This window comes from Struthio camelus, chromosome 12 (assembly GCF_040807025.1).
Source record: "Struthio camelus isolate bStrCam1 chromosome 12, bStrCam1.hap1, whole genome shotgun sequence".
NCBI classification, from domain to species: domain Eukaryota; kingdom Metazoa; phylum Chordata; class Aves; order Struthioniformes; family Struthionidae; genus Struthio; species Struthio camelus.
Genome location: NC_090953.1, coordinates 3615667 through 3629974, shown reverse-complemented (window position 1 = coordinate 3629974; position 14308 = coordinate 3615667). Strand labels below are relative to the sequence as shown.

At 37.1% G+C, this 14308-nt stretch overlaps 1 protein-coding gene across 5 annotated transcripts in view; it reads right to left on the bottom strand.

Moving 5' to 3' along the window:
- Positions 1–2275: 2275 nt before the first annotated feature.
- DENND4A (DENN domain containing 4A) overlaps positions 2276–14308 on the bottom strand; it is a 52715-nt gene continuing 40682 nt past the window's right edge. For 4 of the 5 annotated variants that reach the window (XM_068958656.1, XM_068958655.1, XM_068958657.1 and 1 more), the window contains 13 exons: positions 13438–13578; positions 11395–12482; positions 10170–10383; positions 9348–9442; positions 6727–6902; positions 6489–6635; positions 5749–5959; positions 5237–5491; positions 4570–4687; positions 4386–4412; positions 3722–3884; positions 2625–2689; positions 2276–2446 (listed from right to left, as the gene is read on the bottom strand). In XM_068958656.1, the coding sequence (XP_068814757.1) occupies positions 2310–2446; positions 2625–2689; positions 3722–3884; positions 4386–4412; positions 4570–4687; positions 5237–5491; positions 5749–5959; positions 6489–6635; positions 6727–6902; positions 9348–9442; positions 10170–10383; positions 11395–12482; positions 13438–13578 (2837 nt within the window). In that variant the 3' untranslated portion in view covers positions 2276–2309. The remainder of the gene's footprint in view (positions 2447–2624; positions 2690–3721; positions 3885–4385; positions 4413–4569; positions 4688–5236; positions 5492–5748; positions 5960–6488; positions 6636–6726; positions 6903–9347; positions 9443–10169; positions 10384–11394; positions 12483–13437; positions 13579–14308) is intronic. The other variant, XM_068958658.1, reaches the window with a different exon arrangement.

Here is a 14308-nt window from a genome sequence, read left to right as displayed (position 1 = left end):
TTATATACACGGCAACTGCCGCATGCAATTTTTACTTGGTAAATACAATGTAGCTACTGTACAAAGCAGAGCATACATGCATACTAATAGGTACTTACAATGAGTATATTAAAAATAATCTGATATTTTCACAATAGTTTAGAAGAATGAAGTGGGTATGTATTCACCCTACACTGATATACTGTTTACCATGTACCTAGATTAAAAAAACAAAAACTCAAAAAACAACAACACAACAACACACACACACACACACACACTACATCTCATGCACCAGGAATACTTTACAAGTGTAAGCACTACAAAATAAAGCATTACAAATTGTCAAAATAAATTAAATGTGAAAAATGGCGGTAAGTGTAGCACTGCTAGGTCCACTTCGACGATGGGGGTGAGGATACTTTAATAAAACAAAAAACCACACCTCAGCTACATAACTAGCAGCAAATTAAGAAGAGGTATTATCCAATCAAAGCTGTATCCAGCAAGATTGCATTTACATCAAGATGCATCTTGCAATTAGCATTAGTATATACCTGCAGCTCTACAAATTTTAAATCCTTTCTCCTTAAGGCAGCATCCTCTTACTACATTACAGAAGGACTGGGAAGAGGTTATATAGAGCATCATAGCAGCATTACTTCTCATTTAAGCCCCTAAAAGGCCCATTCTATTTTATTTAATAAACTGTAAAGCTTACATTTACTTTATCTCCTTTTTGTCTAGCTAAATATTGCTGTATTATTACACTTGCAAACTAAAGATGTTTTAAAAAATATATCTGCAGCTAGGCAGACCTACATATAAAAATCTAATGGAACAGCTGAGTATTTAGAAGTATTATAAACAGCAACAATTAAAAATTAGAATCAAAATTAAGATTACTAAAAAAAGAAAAAATAAAGCTCTGTTTAAGCATGGCTTAACTGGTTTAGGATGTATTATACAATTCAACAATGTCTGTTTGCCCACCTCCAGAGAAAACTCCCAATATTTTCTCTGTAGCCTACCTTCTGGTATGCAGTTGCTACATGACCAAAAGCACAGAGCATTTTTTGAAATCTCTAGAACAAGAAAGCATAAGTCACAAGCCATGACTCCTCCATGAGGACTGACACAGCATTATTTTACTTCACAGAAAAAAAAATCGTTTTGCCTGTGAAGTAAAGACTAAACATTCCATGTACTTTAACTATGCACAGCATGCCCTGATGAGATACATTCCCTATATATTCCCTGTAGCAAGTTTGTTATATCTACTTTTTTCAAAAGCTTTGGATTAGCATTGAGTACGTGCCATATTTAGTGCGTTTCAAACACATCCACCAGAGGTTCTAAACACTGCATTTTTACAGAGAAATTTTTGCAGGCTGTCATTTGCTTTGTGTTACATCTGAAATGAGGTCACATTAACAAGTGCCAACAGCTGAAATGCACTGATTCCATAAAATAATCTGTAGGACTTTCCAATACGCTACAGACTTTTCTAGGGAATGGGGAGAGATACGAAGAGAGGAGGAAGCAGCGAAGGAAATTTCTACAGAAGCGTCTTCTTCAGAGACATCAGTGTGTTCATTACTAGAGTTTTACAGAAATTTACCATACTTGCCATATGATTGCTGCGATAGTATGTTTTCCATGTGTGCATGACAGAAATCCTGTATCTAGAGTATTGTCTAGGTTTACATTTCTATACTGCTTTAAAAACCAAATCGCTCTTCAAAAAGTAACTGGACAAGTTACTATAAATAGCAGTGTACTGCAAAAAAAAAAAAAAAAAAAAAGCACTGTATTGCTTATGCAGCAAGTCCATTTAAAATTCACTCCAGTAATTTAAAAAAATTTAAAAAATATCAACTTACTATAAACAATTTAAGATATGTATAATACAACCTTTATGCTCTTCATAACATCGTGAATATTCTATGTAAACAATAGATTTTGAAGAATTTACTTCGCTCACATTAGTTTCAGTGCATTGTTTCTGTCCACCTGTTACTTTTTTATTTATTTTTTTAATTAAGGGAACTGTAACATGTCATCCCAAGCTGGGGAACTCATTTTGTTTAGAAAGATCCTTTCTACAGATTGATTTGCAGAAAGGACATGGGACAGGGAAATAGTATTTGGCCCATTCTTCACTCAGTCCATTTTGACAATGGCACTTAGGCCTAATTTTTCTAAGGCCTTCTGCCACAGTACGTTCGTACATACATTTTTGAACACTGAAGACCGAGATGTTCCTTGTGACTGAAGTGGTTATTTTACACAGGTATACGTCATAGATATTTCCTCTTTATTAGGTATATTTAAAGATATGGTTCTCCAAAAATCTTTCGGCATTCCATCACTCCAGTACTTGGTGGTCTATCACAATTATGAGTATTCTTCACTTGATTAGCTGTGAGACGATCATAGGCCATTTTGTACTCTCTGTCAAAAGCATCTACAGAAATAGAAAAAACCCTTGTTTATCACCAAAGTAGTAACTGGAAAGTCTTTTATTCAGCAGTTAGCACAGAACGGCATATATATCATCTACTCTACAGATTTTTTTGGCAGCTGAAATAACAATTTGCACGCACCGATCATCTATGCCTATCTGAATTAGTTAGAACACTTACCTATATCAATGTTATCTCTTCCTAGGGCAACAAGTGAAAGAAATAGTATTTCTCTATACAGGCTCCTGAAATTGCAGAAAGAATCAATCAGTTTATATCCTGAAGTAATATAATACAAACCAATCTATATTAAATATAATAAACTGAAGCATCTAAAGTTTTTTGAAAAATAACATATTAAACACAATTCCCTACTGCATCTCCAAAACACTGTCAGTTCTGACATTTGGAGAAAGCCCTGGACTCCTCCCACACGGAGGCCACGAGTGCTAGGGACTTGATACAACTTCCAGCACCATCAGTGGATGCTGCAAAAGGCCCCGGCATGAAACATGCACTTAGGAGACACAACATAAGTGTTTCAAACAGCAACTAGAAGAACTCTGACTTTGAAAAAGTTTTCATCTTTTTCCAGTCCTTATTTTTCTCTCCACTCAAGAAAGAAGACAGAACATTATTATAAGAATTTATTATATTTTGGCAACTCTTATCCTGATTTCATAAGAAAATGAAGCTATGATTGCATCATGTGTCTCTCTCCCCCTTGGTCTGCAGGTAGCTTATCTTGTCAAATTTGGTAGAATTTTGTCAAAACAGGTAGGAGCTTGCTTTTCTGCAGTTCTACATTATACTGAAAAAGCACGCAGACAAGCAGATCGTTCCACAGGAAATGCAGTTTCATTAGTTCCACTGCTAATGGAAAAAAATCTTTCCCGGTGATTTAAGACTTGACTTCTCAACTTCCCTCTTTAAGTTTTCAGTAGGAGAAAAAAGTACATCCTTGGGACACATATAGAATTTTGATTTTTAAGTTAAAAAGACCCCAAAACACTCCCCTGCACACTCTCCCTGCTTGATTTGCCATCACTTCAGCAGTAAGAAGAAAAAGATAAGGCTATCAAGGGGAGAAGCAGAGAAAAAAGTGGAAAATATTTCAAAATAAGTTTTTTGAAAAAACTCAGTTTTCAAAAATCGTCACAGAAAGAAAAAAAATATTTACCAGATTCAGTTGTAAACTTAAGAGGACACTGCCAAACATTTTTTCCCCCCTTAAAACAGTATAAGCTTGCTTCAGTTAGGCAAGTTTGTATTCTTACCTCTGTCTTTTAACATGTGGCCATTTGTTCAATCTCTCCAATATCTGACTCATTGGTCCATAGACATCGTTCATCTTAATACTTTTCACCATACTTCTCAAGAGCTCCTGGTTAAAAGAGTCATCATCTTTTTGCAATAAATGGACCATTGGGTACTTCTGGGCTGCAAAACATCAGAAACACTGTAAGAAGAAACATTCTTCATATAGCAAGTAGAAAGTAACTAAAAAAACAGAAAAGGTGGCAGGCTCCACAAACTGTGAAAACACAGGTCATTAAAGAACGATAAACGCCAAGTCAACGTAATATCAAAGTAAGGAAACAAAAAGCATATAAGAGAAAACTCAACAGCCACAACGGGTCACGAGCCATTTTCAGGGTACATGATCTAACAGTAGCAACAAAAATCTTAGTAAGCACATTCTAAAAATAAAAAGACAAGCTAAATGGATGAATTGTCAATATAAGTTGAATGCAACATATTCCCCTCTTACTCCTCCCTTCCCTATGAAGAAAAAGTCACTGGAAATACTGGTCAATGATTTGAAACAGATATGCTGGAAAGTGCAACATGTTCAAGCTTACTGCAAAACATACAATCACCCTTCCCCTGAAAGCAAGCCACAGAAACTTAAGAGTAGGCAACACCAAACTTAACACTCACTCTCAAACAAAAGAGTGCGATTTTGACCTGCAAGACAAAAAGCAGTACGATCAAAAATCGGTTGGGTATCTTGTGTGAACTATCTACAAATAAATATGTTTTGAAATGTTTTTCAGTTGCACTAAATTAAATTGTTCTTAAAAACAACAACAACAAAACCCCGAAAACAATAAACAAAGCTTACTCTGAGCATTCCATAAAATATACAGAGGCTGCCTTGGATCCTGGTGCAATTTCATATTGTCCCACAGCATCTGAATAAGAACATATTTACTGTCCTCTGACATACAGTTTCGTGGAATCTGAACAGGAGAAGATATTTATAAAGATATTTTATTACAAAGTCATGACGGAGGACTTTCGTATTTAAAATCTGTCTTCAGACCTACAGGCCTCACGTTAGAAAGCTTTTAATATTAAAACTGCTGTAAAACCGGGTTGTTCACAGAGAAAGACTGTCACCAAAACTGAAGAGAACGTCAGCGATGCGTAGCAAGTATTTTGTGCATCTTCCTACACTCCTAAAAAACAAAGTTTCTTCCCTCTGCTGCTGTTCAACTTGTCAAAGTGTAATAAAACCAATTAGAAATTTATCTTCTTTGTAATTAAAGATCACAAATTACAGTGTGACTAGTAAGAGCTAAACACTTACCCCACACAAGTACTGCTGAGCCCAAGTTCCGGAGTTATGCATATTTTCCTTCAGTTGGCACACTCTTTACCAATTTAGGACTGGGCCCAGCACATTGTAAGACACATTCCTGAGAGTTACTGAAATAACTAATGATCTCCTATATGGGAAAATAAACATTCCTCACATGTCAACGTTTCCTATCTATCTATTTCCATACCTTTGAGTTTTTATTACAGTGCTCAGAAGAAAGTATTAGTCCTGGTAGGTTGCTAGGCAAGTCCAAACGTCTGAAATACCACACCAAATTCCAGAACACAATAGGATGGTGGTCTACAAAGTCCGCCACTGTTATTGCATGATCCCCTTCATTTTCAAGTAAGCTCTCGAGCTCTTTCCATACCACTAGAGGACTGAGGTAAGGAACAGTTATAGGATCAGGACTAGGTAAGCGCCATTCTAGCCCCAAGGAATCCTATAGTAAGAAGAAAAAAAAAAAAAAAAAGCCATGAGATGGAATCTACCTTTACAAAAATCTCATCAGTACTTTTGTTCCCTCAGAGACATATTAACATCTGAAAGCTACAGCTAATCCTAGTTTAAATAATGAAACCTAATATTTCTGGTAACTTGGGACTGTTAAATCTGCTCTCTGGATTAATGCTGTTTTCATTTCTGGACGCTATTGCACACTTACAACAACGACATTTAAGGTAGAAACAAGCTACGCACTGTTGGTCCTTGCAAAGTAGCAGGCAGGCTACCGGTAGGAATGATATGGCTGATCTTCTGGTTTTCCTTATCATCTTCTATTAATGGGCCAAAAGTACTGATGCTCCTTGCTACAGGGTGACTTGTACATTCTGACCTGGAGGTATCGAGTCTTCGTCCTGAGGGAATCTGAATGCTTCTGGCACAAACACTGTCATGGTGTTTAGGTTTGCTAGGGAAAAAAAAGTTAAGAATCTCAGCTTTCTGTTTTTCCCTAAGTGCTTATAAATGTGCACGCAAACAGGCAGAAACAAAAGGGAATGCTCATATAACAGGGCATGACATTGATTGAATAGATGGAACGACATCTCACATTGGACCTGGTCAACCACCATACTCATCATGCTACAGATAAAGCTTTATTCCCTCTTGCACTGGTAATAGACCCAAGCATCCTAGAAGAGTTCACAGAATTTGTAGGATTATTGATGTCTAGATTTAAGGGGCGGGGGGGGGGGGGGGGGGGGAGGGGGAACCAGGAATGAAAAGGTAAACTTCATGCCAATAGAGCACCGAGGTGTCCAACTCAGAGGTAAGGCAGAAGCAACAAGGAGATTCTCCACTTCAACCAGTTTTTTATTTTAAGATAATATCTTATTATAGAATGTATTTCCATTAGTGCTGAATACATGCACATCTACAGAGAAAAATCTGGAGTAATTTCTACCTAAACAACATGACATCAGAAAATGCAGGTTTACCTATTTGAATTTAAATCTTCTTGAACAGACATTAGAGATGTTGCAAGGCCAACAGTAGCTGCAGGGTTACAGGACTTCCCACCCTGATTTGAAAAAAGTGATGGGAACTGCATGTTTTCTGTAGAAGTGCTAGACTTCAGAAAATACCTGCAGGAAAAGCAAAGGCTTAATATAAATCTTAAAAATTCACAAAAATGCACATACAAAATTGAGGAAAATTCATGTAATAAGTTATTACCGGCCAGGTCGCCGAAGATCTCTGATTTCTATGCTTAAAAAGGGCAGAAATAAATTCCCACAGAATGGGCATGTGGTATTGAGATTTGAGTCATCTGCTGTCCAACCTGCCATGATTTCTTCATCATGAACCAAACAGTCACAAGTTCGGCATCGTGAACAGCTTGAGATGAGGACCTATATACAGCAGTTAACAGAATTCCACTATTACACGCCATCTCAAAACTCCTCCTCTTCCTTTTACAAAGCAGTCAAACAAAACTATAACCAACATTTTTTGCACATAGATGAATAATGCTCACCATTTGCATACAGGTCTAGGCATATACCAATTTTCTTGCTTTAGATATCAATGGTTGGGTTTAAACAGATACATATCAAAACAATCTTAAATCCAAACTGCACTAGCAGACAGCTGATACGGTTAATAACTGGAATGAACATTCTCCTAAAAATTAATGCAGAAATAAATTTTGGAGAATTTTGTTCTATTGTAACAAATAGACTGGAAACTGGAACTATGTTCATTAAGTATACTTTAGCAAAGTGGGTTAGGTGACCCTTCAATGGCTCCCCAGGATAAAAACAGATTGGGAAACAGTCATTTATTTAACAACTCATTGTTAACAAAAATATTAATTGTAATCTGTTTGCAAAACAAAAGCATAGGAATGACTTATGCAACCTATTCCTAGAATTCAAACGCTCTTCTGCGGGGACTACTATTATGCAGGAATGAGAAAATGGAGGAATAGGGAAAAAAAAAAAGATGAAAATGACCAGCCATTAATCCACGTTCAATGAAATGAAAAGAATAAAGTGTCAATAGTGAAAAAACAAAATACATCCTTCTAGAAGCTCCAACAAGAAAGTTATTCCACAACAACTTGTGACTGAAGTAGTATTTATATAGACAAAAACAAAGCCCAATAAGCACAAGCCCAGATCTTTCAGTTAAGAGCCTGCAATTCATTCACACTTTTCCACGCTCTCTCCCTACAAGGGGGCAGAAATATCTAATCTGACCCACCTACAATAATTTTTTCATAATGACCAAATAATCAGGTGAGGATTTTCTTTAAGTGGAAAAGAAACACTGAGATTTTTAACAAACAACAGTATCCTAAAGAACAGTTGCAAGACAGGGAATCCATTTCTTTAAAATATCTGTCCATATAGCTTTCTTTGCAAATGACAGAAGTTATAATTATTTCAAAATAATGACAATAGGGAAGGTTGCCAAACAGGAGAGCTCAAAAACGCTACGATGAAGCGTTACTTAGTAAATAGCCTGGACTATCGCCATCAGAGTTGAAAAGCAGGAATTCCGTATGGCTGAGTGCAGATAATGATTTTAGTCATAAAAGATCAAGCACCAACTTGACCACAACAGTTCATTTAGTAAGTGAGACATCTTAATTTTCAGAAAAAATCTATAGTGTCTTTCAGAAGAAGCCAGGCTACTTTTTGACATGTTCCCAAATCCATAAGATAAAACTCCCTATGAGATAAATGTAAACTGTCAGGGAATAATCAAAGAATATCTAAGCCCAAGATATGAGAGCGATAAGGCTTCAGGAAAGATACCGGTTTGCCTATCGGTATCTACAAGAAAATCTGAAACCACTTTTGGCAGGAACATAACAGCCTGAAACAGTCAGAGAGTAGTTATGGCCTTGTAAAAGTCAAGCATTTGCAGGATTTTGCCATCAAAGCCTGAACTTCCCTCATCCTGTAAGCTGAGGTGATGGCTTTCAGAAAGTGCTTTTACAACAGAGAGACAAAACAGTGTTCTCTCTTTCAAAGAGAGAAGCAGGCATCACCATATACTTGGAAGAAAAATTGCAAGTGACACTTGATGACGACAGAAGACTCATTTAAATAAGAACTCCACACATTTCGGATTGTCATCTATATAACCTGCTGGCTTACAGATCAGGAAGATCTTAAAACCTAGAAACAAGTTCGTCATCAGTGGACCTTTTCCTAATTACCACAGTGAAACTCAATCCAAGAATGAATCTGATTAAGTAAAAACTCATGGGGGGAAAAAACACCTATCTCAAACTAATCTACAAATCCTAAACTGGTTGAAAGTCACGGAAAAGAAAGAAGATATTATTGGATGCAACTTTCCCTGAGTTAAATCATCAACTTTGTCCTTTTATAACCTCCCCATAAGAAGCATGGGGATTCATTTGTATTTGTAGCTGAGTGAAAGGTTTTGGTGTCCGGGTGAAAGCATTCTTATGAACAAGTATCTGGAGAAGAAATCAATTATACAGAAAAATTCTGCATTTTCAAGTGCACGCTGCTATTTAGGATTTAGTATTTTCATTTTAAATGAATTTAGCTACACAAGGCATTTAGGTGCCCAAATCCAATTGCATCTAATTCCCAAACCTTTGAGAATCACAGCTGCAAGGACCAGAAACGGAATAACGAAGACATTTCTAGAGCAGGACCCTGAGCTGAAATCTACTCCATTACAGAAACATTTATTTATCTATCAGTGGGCTAGTTTTAAGCTTCGAGTTTTAAGAGATTCAAACAGCATTTATATTTAAAGATAAAAGCTTTTAGTGTATCAGTTCAGTACTGTGACAATAAATTATCCTGTACCTCCATCGCGTAGTTCTGAAACACACTGGTACTACTTGTACTGCAAGAAGATATCAACTCTGATTTGTCAGGTAAAGGGAATTTTGAAAGAGAACCTATTAACAGAAAACAAAAAACAAAGTATTAGTTACTTCAGAACATGCATTGTTAGTAAACTAGCTTTCTGGTCAAACAACAGTGCAGTTATAAAATGCATGACGGGAGAGGCAGTAAGTCAGATATGCTCACACAGAAAGAAATGTGAAGCTAAGAGTGAGTGCCACCTGCCTAGCACCCAACAACAACTAATCGAATTTACCAACATGGAATTTCCATACGTTCAGCCTTTTCTTTTTACAACAGTGGGTAGCGTGGAAACAAGTTTTCCTGAAGTAATTCATACCCGCATTTTCTGTCTCAACTAAAATTAAGGAAGGATAACAGGTTTTGCTTACAAAGCAATCTGACAGCAAAATTATGTCCAATAAAGAAGAGATTTAAGCCTTTATCAAACCAGCCAAGCTAATAACATACTGCTGATTTACTAAGCGATAACTGAAGTTTCTAATAGCACATTCATCTGTGAGCTATGGCTAGACATCCTGTTGTGAAACCAACACCAAAATCTCCAACACTCCTGAACTACTGGGACACCCCTGAACAACCTGCCATTCTCCTCAAAGGGTGATTCCATGTGCACGCTTAATCTTCTCTAGGGACAAAGTAAAACAAGTTCAGTTAACTTGTTAGCATAATCTCAAATTGTGAATTATGAAAAGATAATTTCTAAAACTGAAATACTTTGTTCAGATTGATAAGTGAAACGCAAAAACCATCTCTTACCACACTGGTCAAATTGTTTTGATGAACCATCATGGGAAACTGAGCTTTCGAGGCTTGTCCTGCTGAGACCAATTCCCTTAACTTCTGATGTGGCATTCTCCTGAGGAGGAGAAGCACTTTCAAAGTCATTGCAGACATCTTCATCAGTTAGAGAAGTAGATTCCGAGTCCAGGGCTCCAAGAGACGAAACACTTGCCCGGTCTGAATTTTGATCCTGAGACAAGAAAACATATTCCACTGAGAAAGGGAAAGGAAAACAAAAATACTTCTGAAAATAAAAGGCAGCCTTCTTCATCCATCTCCAAGTTCAAGGCCCTACAACTCCTCCTTGGAAAATAATTCAGCTCAGATTTGTATTGAGAACCTATGTAAAACAGTTGAGTTTCACTCAGAGCTGAATAGTTACATCAGGTTGTTTTTTTTTTTTTTAAATAAAGGATTCTTATAATAAAAAAAGATATAAATGAAAACTGAAACTTTCTAAGCGCGTTTAATTTTTTCCCAGCATTGCTATAAAACTTAGTATTAGCAACAGTAGGAACACATTAGGGTAAGCAAGGTATCACTCACACTTTAGTCAATTAGTTCAATTAATCTCAGATCAGTTTTAAGCATATTAAGACAATACAGTGGTAAAACAACAGCAAACTCTGTTAGCGTTCCCAAGGTTTCTAAATGAGTTTTAGTTTGAGCTGGTAGCAGCTATGAAAATTCTAATTGAATGATGTCAGTGTCAAATCAGCCTTAATCACTTTGGTGCTTAATACAAGCACATTTCCTTTTTTCGTAAAAACTGTAAAACCTTACTGTTCATTTTAATAGTTTCTTGGCTTCTTATGATAAGGACACTGAAGAGGAGACTGCAGTACGCAGTTGTCTCCTTCCTGTCAACGCTCTAAGGTTTACTTAAGTTCTTCCATTAAATGCACTCCGAATTTGCGCTAGGTCAAGAAATCTAGAATCTGTAATTACTTACATACCAGTTGCTGCTTTTTATAAAACCCCTGTTTTATTCAGAACAATAGAATCAAGGTCCTTGCAATTCAAACACGACTAAAACAACTTGCTAAAACAGAGTATGCTCTGCCTTGCTGCATGTCATTCAAGTAGGATATCCACCCCAAAAACAGAGTAAATGTTTACAAAGCTTTTTCCTTAATTTATAGAAGCTTACTTCTGGAGGGGGTAGGGGGGAAGCACCCAAGAAGTAATGATGAAAATTTACCTTTGAAGATGCAGCATACATTGCAAATTTTGAGTACCACTTGCTAGCCTTCTCTGCAACCCCTTTTCCAGCAGAAAACATGCTGCTTTTTAGAACATCAAACTTAGGTGTTAATAGTGTATCTAAATTGAATGATGGTGAAGACACTAGAGTTAATGCACCAGTTGCATCCTGTTCCTTTGCTGGACTGTGTGGAGAATAAGCTGGGGAGGACCAAAGCCTGTCTCTTGGCCTTTCTTCATTTTTGGTGTGGTAACTCTTGGATTTTGTAAGACTGGATGGCCTTGGGGAGTTTGGGGGAAGGCTGGACCTCCTACAAGGTTGGGTTACTGTTGGACTCTTTTTATTAGCATTTCTGTCATCATAGGGCTTTTGCAGTTCAATGCTTGGGGCACGACTTGACAAGGGGCTGCTCATGTTGTTCATGTACATGACTATTTCTTCAGCTAAATCTCGTCTTGCAGACGGAGTTGAAACGCTTTTGTCATCCTCCTCCTCATCCTCTTCTTTCTGCTGTTCTGTCTCGGCAACCAGGAGAGACAGTGGATCAAATCCAGTTTCAACATCTGTCTTTTCAACTGCCTTTACTGGAAAGCTGCTCTTCCATTGCAGCCTTCTAGATTTCTCATTGGAGGATTTCACTGTTGCAGGGGTTTCAGGTTCAGCATCCAAGTCTTCCAGATCAAAGATAACAGGAGACTCCATTTTATCTATAAAACTACAATCAAAAGCTGCATCTTCATCACTAGACTCTTTCTCCAGACTCTCTCTCTTCGATCCTAAAGAGGATGTTCTGATATTAAGAGTTTTTGGCCTTATGGTTTTCTGTAATGCACTAGATAAGATTTTGGCATCGGCTCCTAATTTTTCCACAATTTCTCCAGGGTTTGCTTCCTGATTTATTCTATTTATCATGAGTCCCACTAAGGCATCTCCACTCAGGTTACGGTTCCTACTTTCCCATGGTATCTGCCTTAAGTCAGGTTCTACTGCACTTTTATGTCTCTTTCTTAAGGATTTACTTTTAATAGCTTCTACTCCATTGGCATCCTCAAAAGATGAGGTGAACAGCAGTCCTACTGAACTCTCTGAAAAACAGATAAAACAAGGTAATTTAATTTTCTTTACTTTTTGCTAGGCAAGAAAACTATAGAAGAATGCAAGTTTGCTTCCTCTTTCGAATAGTTTATACCACTAAGATGGAATTCACTACGTATGATACTAGTGATTGAAAAGCGGGCTTGGCCACGGTTAGAACTTTTAAAGCGTCACGAAGTTTAAAAACAAGCTCAGTATTACTTGCCCACTGAAGGGTCAGACAATACAATACACGTAAAAGGGAGTCAAATCATACTACCCAAGAGTGTTTTGAAAGACATCATCAAGAAAAGTCTTAGATGCAATTAGGTTCCTCTTTTAGAGGAACACTCCATTACTGAGAGGTCGAAAGGTAGGGACAACAAAGGTACCCAAGAAACGGCCAAAAAAAGGAACACTTTCTCACCTGATGAATTTGAAGTAGAGCCAAAAAGTTGTTTTGCCAGGGTATGTAAATTCAGACTTGGAAGTATGAAATTTTGGTGTTTCAAGAACAGCTGACAGTATAACAGTGATCAGATTTGACATTAATAAAGACTTGTGAATCCAGTATGATTAAACGAAACTATCAACTGTTTAGAAACATCCTCTCTGTCCTGAAGGAATTTACTCATAGCCAGAAGTCACAAAAAAGAACAGGAAGAGACCTGGGATTTTGTTAGCAGATGTTAACTATAGCCAGAAAAGGCAAAAGGTAAGAAAAAGAAGTCTGGAAACGCAGAATATTCACACAGACATCTCCTTGACACAGTATATGTTGACTCTAACTAGACTCGCTCCTAATTACCAAAATGAAATTTTCTGACCACTGCCATTACATTAATACAATACTGAAGGCTTTATGGACAAAAGAACTCATGGATATTACTTACAGCTCCTTTTAAACATGAAAAGTGCATAAAGAAAACTACACAAGAAAAGAGGTCCATTCTCTCTTCCACTCACCAGTACTAACTTGTGTAACTGTATTGTCAACAGTGCCATTGAGCCGCACTATGCTAGAAGTGGGTTTGGCATCACTCGAGTTCTGGTAGTTTAGTTTAGGAAGGCTGTCACCGCTCCCTTTTGTGCTCTCCACTTCAGACACTGTATATACAAAAAGATACAAAGAGTTCTTTAGAATCAAGGCGGCTTAATTTCAATCTCAAATTTCCATTACCTACTAGACACTTCACAAAGAATTAATCAAGTAACAGCATGCCGCACTTACACCATGATGCATAGGTTATCATCAACCTGGGCAGAGGTTCCCAAAGTAGAACAACTGCACTCTGGATATTTAATTTCCAGCATTACTTTTACAACTGGAAGTTCCATAAAATTCTGTGCACAGAGTTCAAGTAACCAATATTTTCAAGCCAAAATTTGTGGCTTTTGGGTATAAGATGACCTTTGTTAACTTGCAAAGGATAGGTCTAAGAGTCAGAGTAAAAATTCCTCCTGTCTTTGCAAGACCTTAGGGCCAATGGGCTTGTCTCTGTACAGATCTAGTTACTCCGTAACAGTGACTTTACAAGAGAAATGAAGCAAACCTGTTGCAGTATTTATATTCACTTTAAGATACAAAACCACAAATTCTGTTGTCAGCTGGCTACTCAAATCAGGCAATTCCTTGCCTAAAGGAATTCAAGTAATGTCATATTCTGAAGACGTACTTAAAGGTACAAAACATTTCCAGTGCAAAATTTTACTATGAAGAACTGCAAATGCATCTTAATCATGGCCAGAAAAAAAAAGAAAAAGAAAAAAGAAAAAAAAAAAACCAACAACAAAAACCCACAAGCCTTAAACAGAATTCACATTTCTGTGCCCCTAT